At 41.7% G+C, this 18,388-nt stretch overlaps 1 protein-coding gene across 1 annotated transcript in view; it reads left to right on the top strand.

Moving 5' to 3' along the window:
- HS6ST3 (heparan sulfate 6-O-sulfotransferase 3) overlaps window positions 1-14,435 on the top strand; it is a 1,040,890-nt gene extending 1,026,455 nt beyond the window's left edge. Inside the window, exon 2 of the mRNA XM_075532514.1 lies at window positions 13,724-14,435. Coding sequence (XP_075388629.1) covers window positions 13,724-14,435 — 712 coding nt within the window. The remainder of the gene's footprint in view (window positions 1-13,723) is intronic.
- Window positions 14,436-18,388: the final 3,953 nt, after the last annotated feature.

Here is an 18,388-nt window from a genome sequence, read left to right as displayed (position 1 = left end):
CTCCACTGTCCATCCCCCAGGGAGGAGGTTATATGTAGAACCTTGTAATTTGTTCCCCCTTTCTCCCTCACCTTCCCTCCTCCGTTCCAGTATCGCCACTCTCACCACTGGTCCTGAGGGGTTCATCTGTCCTGGATTCCCTGTATTTCTAATTCCTATCTGTACCAGTGTACATCCCCCGGTCCAGCAGATTTGTAAGGTAGAATTGGTTTCATCATGGGGGGGGGGTGAGAAGCATTCAATAACTAGAGGAAAATTGTATGTTTCATCATTGATACACTGCACTCTGACTGGCTCATCTCCTCCCCGCGACCCTTCTGCAAGAGGATGTCCAATTACCCACAGATGGGCCCTGGGTCTCCACTTTGCACACCCCCTCATTCACAATACTATGATATTTGTGGTCTTTGATGCTTGATACCTGATCCCTTCAATGCCTTGTGATCTCACAGGCTGGTGTGCTTCTTCCATGTAAACTTTGTTGTTTCTCAATTAGATGCCCACTTATTTATCTTCAAGCCTGTAGACCCCAGAATCTATATCTTTTGATAGCCGGCACCATCAGCTTTCTTCACCACATTTGTTTACGCACCTGATAAAGTTCTTTCTTGTACACATATGCGTCTCCCTAGATTTCTTTCTCTAGTCTACTCAGAGCAACACAGATATTAAGGAAAAATGCATTTTGAGGTCACTGTGAGTCAGAATGAACTAAATGGCAGTGACTTTGGCTTTTTTGGTTTTTACTTATTCAACCACAAAGTAGAAAATTTCATTTTTAAAGGATTAAAAAAAGAGTTTAATTTGCTATGGGACATGAGGAGTAAAGTACAATTACCAAAATGGAATTTAAAGGTAGATATGACCAGAGCCATCATATGCACGTTAACAATGATGCAACAAACACTATAGACAAGAAGAGTCAGGGAAAATGTGCACCTGGAAAGATGGGCATGACTCTGGTGAACAAATGAAAGAGCATAGATGTTCAACGTGTTATACTTAGAAAAATTTTTTTTTTAATTTTTAGAATTTTAAAAATATTTTCTTTTTGTTTTAAATATTTTATTAGGGGCTCATACAACTCTTATCATAATCCATACATATATATACATCAATTGTGTAAAGCACATCTGTACATTCTTTGCCCTCATCATTTTCAAAGCATTTGCTCACCACATAAGCCCTTTGCATCAGGTCCTCTTTTTTCCCCCTCCCTCCCCGCTGCCCCTTCCCTCATGAGCCCTTGATAATTTATAGATTATTATTTTGTCATATCTTGCCCTATCCAGCGTCTCCCTTCACCCTCTTCTCTGTTGTCTGTCCCCCAGGGAGGGGGTCACATGTAGATCCTTGTAATCAGTTCCCTCTTTCCAAACCACTCACCCTTTACTCTCCCAGTATCTCCCCTCACCCCCTGGTTCTGAAGCTATCATCCACCCTGGATTCCCTGTGCCTCCAGCTCCTATATGCACCAGTATACAACCTCTGCTCTATCCAGACTTGCAAGGTAGAATTCGGATCATGGTAGTTGGGGGGCGGGGGGGGGGAGGAAGCATCCAGGATCTGGAAGAAAGCTGTATTTTTCATCGGTACTACATTGCACCCTGACTGACTCATCTCCTCCCCTAAACCCCTCTGTGAGGGGATCTCCAGTGGCCGACAAATGGGCTTTGGGTCTCCACTCTGCACTTCCCCCTTCATTCACTATGGTAAGATTTTTTTTTTTTTTATGATGCCTTATCCCTGATCCCTTTGGAACCTCATGATCACACAGGCTGGTGTGCTTCTTCCATGTGGGCTTTGTTGCTTCTGAGCTAGATGGCAGCTTATTCACCTTCAAGCCTTTAAGACCCCAGACACTATCTCTTTTGATAGCCGGGCACCATCAGCTTTCTTCGCCACATTTGCTTATGCACCCATTGGTCCTCGGCGATCACATCATGGAGGTGTGCAGCCAATGATATGATTTTTTTGTTCTTTGATGCCTGATAACTGATCCCTTCGGGACCACGTGATCACACAGGCTGATGTGTTCTTCCATGTGGGCTTTGTTGCTTCTGAGCTTGATGGCCGCTTGTTTATCTTCAAGCCTTTAAGACCCCAGACACTATCTCTTTTGATAGCCGGGCACCATCACCTTTCTTCACCACATTTACTTGTTCACCCACTTTGGCTTCAGCAGTTGTGTCAGGAGGGTGAGCATCATAGAATGCCAATTTAATAGAAGAAAGTATTCATTCGTTGAGGGAGTGCTTGAGTAGAGGCCCAAGGTCCTTCCGCCACCTTAATACTAAACCTATAAATATAGACACATAGATCTATTTCCCCATCCATATATATGTATATATATATATATATATATATATATATATATATATATATATATATATATATTTGCATGCACATGTCTTTGTCTAGACCTCTATAAATGCCCTTTGCCTCCTAGCTCTTTCCTCTATTTCCCTTGACTTTCCTCCTGCCCCACTATCATGCTCCATCCCCACCTGGGTTACAGCTATACCTCTTCTTTATGTAACCTTACCGTTGATAATTCCCTTCCAGGCCTGCCACTCCCCCCTCACCACCAATTTGGATCCCATGTGGTTCCCTTGTCCCTGGGTTTGTTAACACCACTTCCTTACCCGCCCCCCACCTCCCCCTATCCCAAGTCCCCCCGGAACTGTTGGTCCCGTTGTTTTTCCTCCAGTTAGTTCATCCAGCCTGTCTTATTTAGACAGATCCAGTTTGAGTTTCTTCAAAGAGCTTTTCAAGCAGAGAAATCTAGTTTGTGGGAAATTTTATACCTAAATTACCTCTACTTGAGGACTTTTGGTGAAGTGCCCAAACACTGAGAAGAGGAAATGAAACATCATTCCCCCCCTGCCCCCACCAGGTCCAACTTGTTCATTTTTGTTAAAAATAATAGCCCATTTTATTGGGAGCTCTTACAGATATTATTCTAATCCATAGTTCCATTAGATCAGGGGTAGTTGTACAGTTGTTATACAATCACTGACAATCATTTTCTTTTTTCTTGAACTCCTTGATATCAGCTCTCCTTTATCCTCTTCCTCCCCCACCCAACCATCCCCTGAACCTTTAATATATATATTTGCCATAACTCGCACCATCCAATGAGTCCATTCACCTAAAATCCTGCTGTTTGTTCCAATCGAGTGGGGTTATGCAGTCATTGTTGCTATCAGTTTTCTTTTCCCATCTTTCCCCCTCTCTTCCTGTCACCTTAGGTAATTATTCTGCCCATTACTGTTCCTGATGAGTTTATCTATCTTGGATTTTGTGCATCGAGAAAGCTTCCTAGTACCAATGTGCGTATGCAGGTCTAGCAAGATTAGTGAGGTAAAATTAAGGCCATAATAATGGAAGGAGGAAATTTTTAAAACTAGAGGACAGTTGTGTGTTTCATTATCACCCTACTACACCTTGGATGTATGCCCCTTCTGTATGGACATTCTGTGAAGAACACAAGTGGGTGTGTTAGTTTGGGTAGACTAGAGAAACAAATTCACAGACACTCATATGTAAAAGAAAGAGCTTTATATACAAAAGAGTAGTTGAATATTGAGAAAGGGTCCCAGCCCAGTCTAGATCAAGTCCATAAGTCCTATATTAGCCCATATGTCCAATACGAATCTATAAAGTCCTCTTCAGACTCACGAAACACATGAAATGAAGCCAAATGCAGGACAGTCACAGGCCAGTGGGTGGAAGGTCTCATGGATCCATGGCAGTGGAAGTGTCTCAACACTGGCAGGGGTTTCAATGTGGCTCATTTGGCTTCAGAGCTCTAGTGTAACTCCATGTCTCTAGTCAACGGAAATGTCTCACAGGGAGTGAGTGTATGTCCCGCCTCCAGAGAGCTATTTATCTCCTTAGCCCCTCCAAAGGAGGTCATCAAGCTGTGACCTCATTGACAGGCTAAACTCCACCCCTTCACTCTTAAATCCCAAATTGATAACAGATTATGTAACTACTACAGTAGGCTTTGGGCCTCCACTTTGTCTATGCTCCTTCACATCTATTTGGTTCCTTTTTTAATATGAGAGAGTATCAAAAATTGTGGGAAAATTCTATTGCCTTTTAGTTCCATTTTCCCATAAATCTTTTGATGGCCTCTAGTGTGATAATGTGATAGGTAGGTTTGTTGTGCCAACATGGCCAATGAAAACATGTGAGATTGGTTGTAGGGTGGAGAGATAAATGGCTCAGTGAGCCTTGCCTCTCTCTCTCTTACTCTCTGATCATCGGACCTGTATACGGCTGCCTTGCTCATTCTGTGCCTCCATTCACAAGCTACACTATCTGTGGGATGCCTACCTATCGACCGTGTCATTGTAACTTAAGGTTCCTTCAAGACCAGCTTTGCCACACTACTGGAAGGTACATCTCTTGAGCTGAGGGCTGTTGGACCTGCCATCTGGCTGATTATTGGTGACCTGCTTGTTGTTTGCTGCCTGTGGACGGATAGCCTGAATTGCTCCATGGAGGACTACCCAGCAGCCCTCAAAACTTGAAGGACTGCCTGTGTATTAGCTGTCTAATGGAAGTGAGTTGCACTGAGCCATTTGTAGTGCTTTATAGATTAATTAACTGTTTATTTCTTTTGTAGCTATCTATCTATCTATCTAAATATATACAAAATTATTGGTGTCCTGGTTTTGTTTCTCTAGAGAACCTTGTCGAACACAGATAACTTTGCAGCAAGAGACAAAATTGTTTCTACACCAACTTGGAATTTACATGTTCTGTGCCTTTGTACTTTGCTCAAGTATGATGCTCCATGTAATAATTATTTACTAAAATAATTACGGTACTGGAGTAATCAGACAGCTCTTCCTCTAACTTTTCTGAATACCCAAGTATTTGTTGTCGTTGTCCTGGAGCCACAAGAACTACATCCCTAAAGAGCTGCAATTATCGTAGAGGTCATCTTAATTTATTCACATCAGATATCAATGAAGAAGGTTCCAAGTGTAAAGCAACAGAATGCTGTCACAAAGGTAGGCAGGTCCTCTGTCTCAGGAATTGTTCTGGGCAAGAGAATTCTGTGCAGAATTCTTCCTTAATGAAGTAGTTATCATTCTCTCTACCAATGTTGTTGATTCTTTGAAAGTTCCTTGGTAACAATGGTTTAGTTAACTCTCAGTCCTCAAATTTGTGGTCCCAGCGTTTTCACAAGTGGAGGGAGTACAATTAATGTTTGGAGAATTTTAAAATAAATAAATAAAAGGAGGTAAGAGATAGTTTTTTTTTTTTTTCAAAATCTGAAGAAAGAATGGGTTAATTCTGAGGACACATATGAAGAGGCTTCAGAAACTTGGAGGGAAAACGCCATTACATTTAATTTTTCTGACATTCTTGAAGCTCCTCCTAGTAGCAGGTGACAGTCTACATAGGTTTTAAAGATCAATTTCAGGTTTTGATGGTAATGGGCTAGAAGGTGTCAATGTTATGCTCTGTGGCCATAACAGCTCTTGGTTGTCCCTCTTCTAGACTCATTGCTTTATCCTTTTAAATTTCATTTATTTTTACATTTCTCCCTTATATTGTTGAGCAAGTTAGGCCATCAATTACCAAAGTGGGTGATACTTACTCCTGGCGGGTGCTGGGATAATCCAGGAGGCTGCAGAAGCAGATACCCACAATTTATCCTGGATTATGCAGTATAAAATCTTCTAAATTCTATGGTGCCATACTGAGGAGTTCTTTCTGAGAAGGTGTTGATAGGTCAAGTAAGGTTGGAAGTCTATAGGTCAGGCTGAAAGGACAATGACCTCATGAATGTTGGAATAAGCCAGTGCAATAACTCTTGGTTTCAGACAGCCCTCCTCCCTGCCCAACAGTGAGAAATGATGCCTACCAGTCTGCACCCTGGTGCTGGGTGGTGGTAGTGACCTGTTACTGCACAGAGTGAGTGACAAGTGACACCAACCCTCATGATGCTGCTGCCTTGGCAGCCTCTTCTCGTGCCTTGCCTACCTCAGACTTGGGGTTCATGTTGGTGTCACCTCTCTTGGAAGTATCAAGGTGTACCGCCTGCAATCCCCTATCTCCCTTACTGGTGCCACTGCTAAAAGAGCATGTTAAAAATGTCAAATCCTTTAAGTATTTTCATTACAAGTCAAATGGATATTGAAGGTATAGGGTCAGAAGAAAGTGTGTTTCCATCGTTTGGGATTGAGGAACGATTCCTGAAACCAGAGCAGTTTCCTGAAACCAAGGAAGGTTGGGTGTGTGCCCTGGAAAAGAACGTTCTCGAATCAATGACAGTTTACAGTTTACCCTCTGAAAGCAGGAAATCAAGTAGAGTCAAGGAAAAGGAAAATAAATTACTTTATCACATTTAAGGTTTGTTTTACCCTTTCAGAGTTAAGGAATCACAAACTCTACTGGCTTATTTTTACTAATCTTCTATGTTGCTATTTGACCATGCTATAGGATCGAAAAAAAGTCAAATGTAAGTATGTAGCTGACAACAGCCCCAAATGTTATTAGCTACTAAACACCACTAAGCTGGGACAACTTTGTAGTCCTCATATATGAATGTTCAATAGTATAATTTTTTTCTCTCAACTTCCAAGTTTTAGTTACAAAATGGCTTCCATTTTATCAATGAAATTATAAATAAAGTAGAATTTGAAACCAAGGATATTGAAGTCTGAATTCCTTTCAGTCACCTTTGAGATTCTACAGTTTGCCCATGGAAGGAAGGCATGAGGAACTCCATGGCCACATTGTCAAGTTAGGCCAAAGCATATTCCAGCAGGTGACATGTCATCATTGTATCACTGATATTTATTAATTCTCAGCTTTAACCCCCACTAACTCTTATGATTACTTTTAAGTTCTACGTAAATTAAAGAGGTAAAAATAAGGTTGATGTTTGAAGGTTGTCATATTAGACCTTATGCAAATTAAAGATGTACAAATATGATCGATGTTTGAAGATTGTCATATGTTTTGCTTTTTTGTTCAAAATCTTTTGGGTTTTTTTTATCATTTTATTGGGAGCTTTTACAGATATAACATCCCACAGTTAAATCACAACAATCACCATTGTACAATTGCTACCATAATTAGTTTCAAAACATTTTCTTTCTTCTTGAACTCCTTGATATCAGCTCCTATTAATCCCCTCCCTTCTCTACCATATCCCCCCTGCCCAAGAACCCTTATTTATTTATTTTGCTCTATTTTACACCATTCAATATATACATTCATATGCAATTCTGTTGTTTGCTCCCCTTGAGTGGGATTGTACAGTTATCAATGTTCTCAGCTCCCCCACCCCTCCTCCTCCCATACCTTCAGGGAATCATTACTCCTGTTACTGTTTCTGAAGGGTGTGTTGCTCTGGGTAGACTAGAGAAACAAATTCATGGACACTCATATGTGTATAGGAAAGAGTTTTATATACAAGAACAATTGAAAATTGAGAAAACATCCCAGCTCAGTCCAGATCAAGTCCATAGGCCCGATATTGGTCCATATGTCTGATATCAATCCATAAAGTCTTGTTCAGGCTCATGAAACACATGAAATGATGCTTAATTCAGAAAGATCACAAGCCAGTGGGTGGGAATTTTTGTAGATCCAATGGCATTGTAAACATCTCAGCACTGGCAGGGGTCTCCACGTGGCTTCTCCAGCTCCAAGGCTCTGGCTGCATCAGAGTAGCTTCATGTGGCTTCTCAACAGAAATGTCTCACAGGGAGTGAGCCTAGAGAAAGAGTGTCTCCTGCCCGCAAGGCAGAAACACAAGAGTTCCCATAATCCTCAGGAGAAGGCCATGCCCACACAGAGACCTCATTGGCTATGACCTGATTGACAGGCTAAACTCCACCCCTTCACTCTTAATCCTCTCAAATTGACAAATGATTATAGAATGACCACAAAGGGTAATTTATCTTGGCTTTCATATATCAAGTTATTTTAATTATACAAATGAACATGCACAAGTTTAATATGAATAATGAGGCAAGACAAATAAGAGCCATAATAATAAGGGGAAGAAATATTAAAGAATTAGAAAATAGTTATGTGTTTCATCAATTTGATCAATTAACAAGAAAATCAGAAATTTCACATGTATATGGTCTTAAAAGTGTAATATAAAGATTTCTCTTATTTTTAGTCTCCAGGCCTCCTTAGTCTGGAATTGATCATTATTATCATTATATACCATATATAATTGTTTTGTGAAATGAAAATCAGTCTGTACAAGTAGAATTGAAATATGAACAAGTCACAACTTAGGACCAACACAGGATTAGTGTTATACAGAATTCAACTATAGTAATATCCTCTCTGAGCAAAATTTTATTGTCAACATTTCTTCATGGATCTCGGGAGCTATGTCAGTAAGTTTTCTGCTTTCCCTACTGACCTTTTGGAAACTTTTCTTCCAATGATGAAATTGTGATTCTGTCACAGTGAAAGACACAGTGTAATGTAAAATGGTGACTGACAAAACCTAAAGCTCAAGCAGGACACTCCTTGGCAATTCTAGTACATTCCTCCTCCTAGTTTAAAAGAAAGTGAGTACCACTTTAGCACATTTAAACAGTGTCTTGCTTACCTAATGATACTAGACATTTAAAATAACAGAATATAGAAAATTTATTGATTTAAATAGTATAGTTTATTAATGCCCTTGAAAAGCAGCATTAAAAGCATCGTTGCCTTTCTCTTCTTTAATTCTTCCCATTGCTTTTACCCTTGATGTTGAGCGGATTCCGACCCCTAGCAGGCCTCTGAGCTAGAACAGAACTGCTTCGCAGGGTTCTTCAGGCTGTGATCTTTATGCAAGTATACTGTCACATCTTCCTCCCACAGATTGACTTGTTGACTCAAGCCACTAACCTTTCGGTTAAGAGCCCAGCAGTTACCCACCATGCCAGCAGGTAGCGATGTCCTCTTGCTTTCATTATTTTTTAAATCCCCTGTAGCTTGGTAGTACTCCTGGGTTGTGTTCTGTTTCAGGAGTCAATAGGTTTCTCCCATTGTCATACTAAATGTAATAGATGAAACCAAATGAAACCTGCTGCCACTGAGTCTCATAGAACAGCAGGCAGGTTTAATCACTGCCCTTTTAATTAGCAACCAAGCACTCAATCATTGTGCCACCAGGACACCTTCATAATGTAGCGACTAAAATGATTTTTAAAAATCATGATTATTTGCTTGTTTGTCAGGCGTTAGAATGGCTCCACGGTAATGGCATCATTTATTTATCTTTTGTCTTGATTATTAATTTTATAATAGATTATTAATTTTATAATAGATTTATCAAACAATCTTACATAATCCAATATACCCACTCATGTGCAATTCTGTTGTTCAGTCCCCCCACTGAGTGGAGTTATACAGTCATCAAGGGTTTAAAGGTAAGCTAAACTTGAGTTAAATGCAACTTATGTAACATACTACCAGCATGAACTTGTGCAGCTGGCCCTAGTGACACAGTAGTTGCACTTCGAACTGCTAACCAAGAGATCAGCAGTTCAAAACCACTAGTGCATCTTAGGCCTTAAAAGTCATTTGGAAACACGTGCATCTACCCAATGTAAAGAGACATAAGGGCACCTCACTCAAAGCTGGTTACCAGCTACCAATGCTGCGGGTGATTAGACCAGCTCTCCCGCATCAAACTGCATCTGAAATGAGGCGTGGGGATGAAAGGAAAAGAAAGAGACACGTACAAAGCATGGGATTGGGAGGACAACAGTCTGATGGACTGAAGTACCCAGTATATTCAAAGCTTGGTTTTTATAGTCTTCTTACAAAGAAATGGTTACAAAACAAACATCAAAGAACTTAAAAAACAATCCTAAACTCTTATCTATGCAAATGTTACTTAACTAGTCACACTTTAGTAACATTTGAATAATAAAAGCACTATGTTCTAAGACAAGCACAGGGATATGGATATGCAGGGTTCAAAAGAATCTTAAAGAGGTCATAAATAACTGAGTTATAACTCAATGGTTTTAGCTGCAAGGTCATAAATAACAGTTATTTTGCAATGCTTTTGTCTGCAAAGACACAGAGGCACAGGGGACTAATTGTTCACCCATCAATAAACACCTGGACCAGCCTATGGCCTCCTACACAATGTCAAGAAAACAGAGGCCTCATCTGTGGGAAAGGGTTGGGATCTACAGGACACGGAAATAAGTCCTTGAGAATGTTTTCATGTCTCCTTCAGCTTTTGACACTAATAGATGTGGAGCTAATCTGGAGTTAAAGATAAGGCTTGTCCAGTGGCCTGAAAATGGGCTTTGGGTCTCCACTCTACACTCCCCCCCATTGACTATGGTAAGATTTTTTGTTCTGATGATGCCTGATACCTGATCCCTTTGACACCTCGTGATCGCACAGGCTAGTGTGCTTCTTCCATGTGGCCTTTGTTGCTTCTGAGCTAGAGGCTGCTTGTTTACCTTCAAGCCTTTAAGACCTCAGATGCTATATCTTTTGATAGCCATGCATCATCAGCTTTCTTCACCACATTTTCTTATGCACCCATTTGTCTTCAGCGATCGTATAAGGGAGGTAAGCACACAATGATATGGTTTTTGTTCTTTAATGCCTGATAACTGATCCCTTCGGCACCTCGTGATCACACAGGCTGGTGTGCTTCTTCCATGTGGGCTTTGTTGCTTCTGAGCTAGATGGCCGCTTGTTCACCTTCAAACCTTTAAGATCCCAGACGCTATATCTTTTGATAGTTGGGCACCATCAGCTTTCTTCACCATATATGCTTATTCACCCTCTTTGTCTTCAGCGGTTGTGTCGGGAAGGTGAGCATCATAGAATACCAATGTAATAGAATAAAGTATTCTTACATTGAGACATGCCCTTACAGAGGGTCTTGTGGAGGAAACGAGCCAGTCACTTTGCAATGTAGCAACGATGAAAAATACATCTTTCCTTTGGCTCCTAAATGCTTCCTCCCAGCCCCCCCCTCCCATCATGATCCAAATCCTACCTTGTAAGTCTGGCTAGCCCAGAGGATGTACACTGGTACAGATGGGAGCTGGAGGCACAGGGAATCCAGGACAGATGATCCCCTCAGGACCAGTGGTGTGGGTAGCGATACTGGGAGGGTAGAGGGAGGGTGGTTGGAAAGGGGCAACCGATTTTATGGATCTACATGTGACCTCCTCCCTGGGAGACAGACAAAAGAAAAGTGGGTGAAGGGAGACGTCGGACAGGGCAATATACGACAAAATAATAATTTATAAATTATCAAGGGTTCATGAGGGAGGGGGGAGTGGGAAAGGAGGGGAAAAAATGAGGACCTGATGCCAGGGGCTTAAGTAGAGAGCAAATGTTTTGAGAGTGATGAGGGCAATGAATGTAAAAATGCGCTTTACACAATTGATGTATGTATGGATTGTGATAAGAGTTGTATGAGCCCCTAATAAAATGACTTTTAAAAGAACTAAATAATAAATAAATAAATAAATAAATAAATAAATAAATAAAGATAAAGCTTGCTATTACTGTAAATAGTTACAGTTTCAGAAACCCACCGGGGCAGTTCTACCCTGTCCTATAGGGGACAGTATATGCTGGAATCAATGAAATGGCAATCAGTAGCTTTTGGAAGTGGAACAGGATAAAACAAGACCATTTAACGCCATAAGATTTTAAAAGATGGACATATCCTTAGTACCATGCCTGGCCTATAGTAGGCTTTTAATCTGTTGTTGTCAAAATGCTTCAATGAGTTTATATCCAAATAAAACTTTAATTATTATAGTTTAAAAGAAAACTAAAAAAACCTTTTTCACATCTCTTTGGAAAACTTAGTTTTCTTAAAGACTATAGACACAAACTCGTGTGAATAATGTTGTTGTTGTTGTTGTTAGATGCCATTCAGTTCTGACTCATAGTGATCTATTGGCAACGGAATGCAACACCACCAGTCCTACACTCTCTTCACAGTTGTTCTTAGCAGTCACTGTGTCAATGGATCTTTGAGGACATTCCTCTTTTTCACTGTTCCTCTGCTTCATTAACCATAATGTCCTTCCCCAGAGACTTGTCTCTCCTGATAACGCGTCCAAAGTACGTGAAACTGTGTCTTGCCAGTTTCTAAGGAGCATTCTGGCTATGCTTCTTCCCAAACAAAGTTGCTTGCTCTTTTGGAAGTCCATGGCACATTCAAGATTCTTCACCAGCACCATCATTCGGATACATCAACTCTTCTTTAGGCTTCCTTATTCCATGTCTCACTTTAGCATGCACAGGAGGCCAATGAAAATACCCTGACTTGGGTCAGGCTTACCTTAGTCCTCAAAGTAACATTCTTGCTTTTCAACACCTGAGAGAGATCTTTTGTAGCAGAGTTACCCAATGTAACACATCCTTTCTTCTTGACTGCTGAGTCCGTAAGCATTGATTGTGCATTCAAGCAAGAAAACATACTTTACAATTTCAAACTTTCCTCCATTTAACATGATGTTAACTGTTGGTCCAGTTGTGCAGATTTTGGCTTTCTTCACATTCAATTGTAATTCATGCTAAAGGTCACAATCCTGAATCTTCATCAGCACATGCTTCAAGTCCTCTTCACCTCCAGCAAGCAAGGTTGTGCTGACTGCATCTCGCCAGCTGTAAGTGAGCCTTCCTCCCATCCTGATGCTGCATTCTCCTTCATCAAATTCAGCTTCTCTCATTATTTGCTCGGTCAAGTGTGGTGAGAAGATACAGCCCTGATGCACACCGTTCTTGATTTTAAACCATGCAGTATTTCCTTGTTTGTTCGTACAACTGCCTCTTGATCCATGTATAGGTTCTGTATAAGCACCATGAAGTGTTCTGGAATTCTTATTTCTCTCAAGATTATCGATAGCTGGCTATAAATATTATTCAAATTTATTTAAATGGATATTTGAATAAACTCAATAAAACTATAAATAATATTGAATACTATTGAATGTAATAAAAGCTTTTATCAATTAATACATCACATATATGTGTGTGTGTGTTTGCTATTGTGTGCTGCTGTTGAGTCCATTCCAACTCACAACAATTCTATATGACAGAATACAACTGCCTTATAGAATTTTCTAGACTATCATCTTTGCAGGAATAAATTGCCAGGTTTTTTCTCCCGAGGAACTGCTGATGAATTTGAACTTCACATTTCTACTGAGTATGCAATCATTTTGCCACCAGGCTGTTTCCTGGGTTCACCAATTAATACCCACTGTAGAATGTGTGGTTCCTTGGGAATCAGGAATATGTTCTTCATTGATTTAACATCTTTGTGAATTTTTTAAATCATTTTTTTTAAATCACTGGTGCTCGGCTGGCACACACCCCCACCCAAGGTGGCATGATTGTCTTTTTTCTCTTCATCATTCTTTTTAAAGCAAGTGACCTGGTTTCCTCACCAAAACAGGGGTCTCAGTGGGGGTAATTATGCAGCTTCCATCAACACGGGGACTCTCCTCCTGTGATAGCCTCTATGTTTGTCTACAAGTGAAGAGAAATGGATGTGAGAGAGACTTAATAGGGACGGAAAGTTGTCTACCTCCTCGATTTTTTTTCAATAAAATATATACCACTTACATCTGATAGGCACTCTCCGGCCAAATAACCTCCCATAAACATTTGCTCCAAGTGCCCTGACTAACGGCTTATAGGAACCCATTGTCAACTACTGACTCTCCTTTCTAATTTCTTCCAGGAATTTCTATTACATCACCATGTTGCGGGATCCAGTGTCGCGGTACCTGAGCGAGTGGAAACACGTCCAGAGAGGGGCCACATGGAAAACCTCTCTCCACATGTGTGATGGGAGAAGCCCCACCCCCGATGAGCTGCCCACCTGCTACCCAGGGGATGACTGGTCAGGCGTCAGTTTGCGGGAATTTATGGACTGCAGCTACAACCTGGCCAACAACCGCCAGGTGCGGATGCTGGCCGACCTCAGCCTCGTGGGCTGCTACAACTTGACTTTCATGAACGAGAGCGAAAGAAACACCATCCTGCTGCAGAGCGCAAAGAACAACTTGAAGAACATGGCCTTCTTCGGGCTCACGGAGTTCCAGAGGAAGACGCAGTTTCTGTTTGAGAGAACATTCAACCTCAAGTTCATCTCCCCTTTCACACAGTTCAACATCACCAGGGCGTCCAATGTGGAGATCAACGAGGGCGCTCGCCGGCGCATCGAGCAGCTCAACTTCCTGGACATGCAGCTGTATGAGTTCGCGAAAGATCTTTTCCAGCAGCGCTACCACCACACCAAGCAGCTGGAGCACCAGAGGGACCGGCAAAAGAGGCGGGAGGAGCGGAGGAGGCTACAGCGGGAGCACAGGGGCCACCGGTGCCCCAAAGATGACGGGCCTTCCGATGGGGCTGTCACTGAGGACTACAACAGCCAGGTGGTGAGATGGTGACCCCAGGCCCTCTCCTCTCCCAGAGGGGGAGGCTGTGCAGGCGCATTGACATTGGCTGTATTACCTTGGCGCGTGAAGACGGCCCCGTGGCAGGCGATGGCTTCCTTTCCACATCTGCCTCCCCTTTGTCCTCATTTGTCCGGATGGGGAGTATCAGTCTTGCTTGGCTTCCTTTTCCCCTGACCGTTTCCAGTCCGTGCCATCACGTGGAGTAGGAGCGCATCCAACATAGACCAACCACCTTAGGAGGCTTGTCATGGAGCAGAGCACCAAAGCGAGCCAGTCCCTGCCATTCCTTTGATGGTGGCATAGGGTGGCCTCTGCCATCACTGGAACCCACAGAAGCACAAGCAAAAGGCCAAATGACAGCTTGGATGTTGTGTTGAAACGGAGTGGCCTGTCTCTGAAATGGAACTACTTGTTTAAAGAGCAGAGAGAGAGAGAGAACTTTGAGCATTTCCATGAGTGGTATGCCAGCCCTGGCAGCAGGATGCTGGTGCTCGTCTTTGAACTCTATTTGAATATGCTTTAAATCCTAAGTAGAGTGATGTGCTGGTTGTTGCAGTTCAACAAAAATACCCTACTGTTGACCATTGCTAGAGACCCACCTCCTAAAACTTCTGCACTAAATCAGTTTCCTCTTCCGTCATTTAGGGAATGAGGAGGGGTGCAGTACTGACCTGGCTGTGGCCCCTGAGAAATAAAGAGCATTAGTAGCAGTATTTAAGATAAAACATGCTTACTTCCTAATACTTCACAAGATTCCACATTATCGTTTTCGTTTCCAAGGTGAGGACAGATTGCTAAATTAAGCAAAATGAAAGCAGGACAATCACCCTCTGTCCCATGTTTCAAACCAAGGCTAAAACCTTCATTTTTCAAAGGAAGGCTTCAAAGGACAGTTTCAGAGTAGTCATATTCTTTGATATGGGAAAAAGGCTAAAAGGGAGTCTGGCCTGAGGAACAGGAGTTTAGCTCCTGTTCATAAAAGTCACCTGGAGGTAACTAAATGAACCACACTGATGCAGGTCAGCAAACATAGATTACCACCAATGGGCTGATTTTCTTGGGGGCTTAGACTCTTCCTCCCGGCATCTGGTATAACCGCTGATCTCACCACATACCTTTCCTATGCATAGCATGAGCCTCTTTATCAAATTATGCTTCTCACTCTCCTTGGCTTCCTCGGTCATGAAAGCGGAACGCTTCTTAAGGGGTTCCCTAGACCAAGAATGGGGAGAGTGTCTTTCTATATCTTAAGTCTATCCCATACAATAAGTATGTGTTCCCAATTCATCGATAAGAAAAGTGGAGCTGGTAGACTTGAAAAGTAGCTTCCTCTTTTATGTTATAATATAATATAAAATAATATAACATAATATTTTATATTATAAGCCACGTCTAGCTGACGGCATCATGTTGTCCATATGGGATTAGGACTCATTCTGGAAAAAGCTGCCCGTCAATCGTTCAGGGAGCCAGCTCTTCTTGCCCAGAGGGTTTGTCTCTAAGCCATGTGGTGGGTACAATTGTGGCAGCACCAAAGTAGCAGTGCCGCCTTAGGTGAACCCAGCCCCTTCCATAACTCTGACACATCAATGAGCTGAGAGATTGAGGACTTGGTAGACAGTTGTGCTTTCTTGAGTCATATACAAGAGTTAAAAGAGGCCAAGTAAACATTGTTCATCAGTCAGTAGAGGTTAGGCTGACAAGACCAGAGTGTCTCCCCTGCGGATGATTCGTTTTGGAGATAGGATGGGAAGGGAGATTGCAGCTGGGATTAATGAGCAGATCTCTCTCTCTCTTCACATTTCCTTGGTAGGATGTCATGTTCTGCCTAGAATGAGAGAAATGCAAATGACCCTTCTGCCTGCCTCTGTGAAACACACACACACACACACACATGCATGCATGCCAAGGAGCACACACGCATGCATGCGTATGCACGGACATACTAATCATCGGTGTTTTGCCATGTGGAAGATCAAAACAAGTTAGAAAGCATTTTAGTTTTTTCTATTATGCTCACACTAAAAATCCAGCAGGGAATTTAGTTATCGCAGCCTCTACTAACTGCACACTGTTCCTGAGGCACCTTGGGATTTGTAGCAAAAGGCTTTCCACTGCCTTGCTGCTGAAGACTTGACGCATGGCTCTCCACTTGAGAAGAGCAATCAGGATGCTCAGAGGAAGAACCCACCTCTTTGTGTTGGCCCGAGGCCAAAGCTGAGCAAATTAAAAAGACCGACGTGGGCTTCTTCCTTGTATCGTTTCACTCTAAAGTGACATGTTTGTCATATCCCTGGGGTCTTCCGTTGATAGAAAATGGAAAGCAGAGCTGGAGCTTGAAAATTGATTGCACACCTGCATGCTGAGTGAAGCTGAGGGGAGGGATGCCGTGGGTCTCAGAATCTATGGGGATTCAGCAGCTTTAAGGTTCCTATCCAAATTAACTCCAGATCTATTAGTGTCAAAAACTCAAGGAGATGTGAAAACATCCTCAGGGAGTTTGTACCATGTCCTGTAGATCCCAACACTTCCCCACAGATGGGGCCTCTGTTTTCTTGGCATTGGCAGCCAGTAACCAGCTTGGAATGAGGAGTCTTTTTTTATCCATGAATGTGGGTAGATTCAGATATTTAAAAATTACTTTTAAGGTCTACGGTGCATAATATTAATTCTCCTAGCCAATGGAAAACCTAATCTTATTTTTAGTTACGAGCAGAAAACTGCCCTGAAAATTACTTGGCTATTCTTTCTAATAATTGATGGCATTAGCAATGAATATTCAAAAATGTTTAAGTATGTTGCTAGGATTATGGTTAAACAATTTAGAAAGAGTGGTTTTTAACATCTAAGTGTGTTTTCCCTTTGTCCTAAATGGCTTGAAATATAAGGATTTTCTTGGTTTAAATGAGCCTTTAGGAACCTTTAAAGGAGGTTAGGGTGTGAGTAGAACTAACAGTAATAAAGTATAATAATTTACTCATAGGTTTCCAAACTTAGGTGGCCTTTTCAGGAAAAAAAATTACTTAGCACCCTGTTTGACAATGAAAAACCTATGTACCAAGGCCCAGAATCCAGGATAAAGTGTAGGAATCTGCTTATTTAGCCCTCCTCTCACCCCCCACCATTGCTGTTGTGCTGCCCAAGAGATAGTAGCTCTCACTTTGGGAAACAGTGCCCGACATAGACATAGTCAGGAGGTAAGCGCAGAACCTTAAAATAACAAATGTGGAGAATATTGGATCGTGTTGCTATTTGACCGCTTTTACTCGAGCATTAAGCTAACAGTGACTCCGAGGGCAATAGGAGCTGTCTTCATTATTGATTGCTCGAGTCCTTCAAATAGTTGGGGGTTCTTTTACTAAAGCAAACGATCTCTGATGACACCATGGGTTTAGCTTTGGACTGCTCGCGGCAAGGCTGATGATGCAAACCCACCAGGTGCTCTGACGGAGAAAAGGGGGTCTGGATGCACCAGTGAGGTCTCAGTCACCCAGCCGAATTGACACAGCGGCAGTGGGTATGATGAAAGCAATGATGTGAAACTTAATATTGGTAAAAAGAATCAGATCGAAACGAACTGGAAAATATTTCAAGTGTTTTTCAATGTCATTCATTTCATAATGTATAAAAATGCATTGTCGCATTCAGAATCTCATGTGATCATCGCTACCATCACTACCCTATTAAATATGACGTCTCTTCCTCATCCAATTGGACAGTTTTAAATAGAGATACAAAAGTGTTGAACCTTTCCCCAAATGTATAGTTTATGAGCAAGAAGGTTGCTCATAGCCTGTGTTTTCTTCCAATGTCACTGCTATTCTGACTATGTCATGCCACTCAGTATCACTACTGGAATTGGAAGTTGCAAGAATTTTTTAAAAATCCAAATATTTGTTGATCTATACCTTCACTGACTTTTTAATGAAACTAAAGGGACTTGG

This window comes from Tenrec ecaudatus, chromosome 15, assembly GCF_050624435.1.
Source record: "Tenrec ecaudatus isolate mTenEca1 chromosome 15, mTenEca1.hap1, whole genome shotgun sequence".
Taxonomy (NCBI): domain Eukaryota; kingdom Metazoa; phylum Chordata; class Mammalia; order Afrosoricida; family Tenrecidae; genus Tenrec; species Tenrec ecaudatus.
The sequence above is the reverse complement of the archived record's forward strand: the minus strand, read 5'-3'. Positions and strand labels throughout refer to the sequence as shown.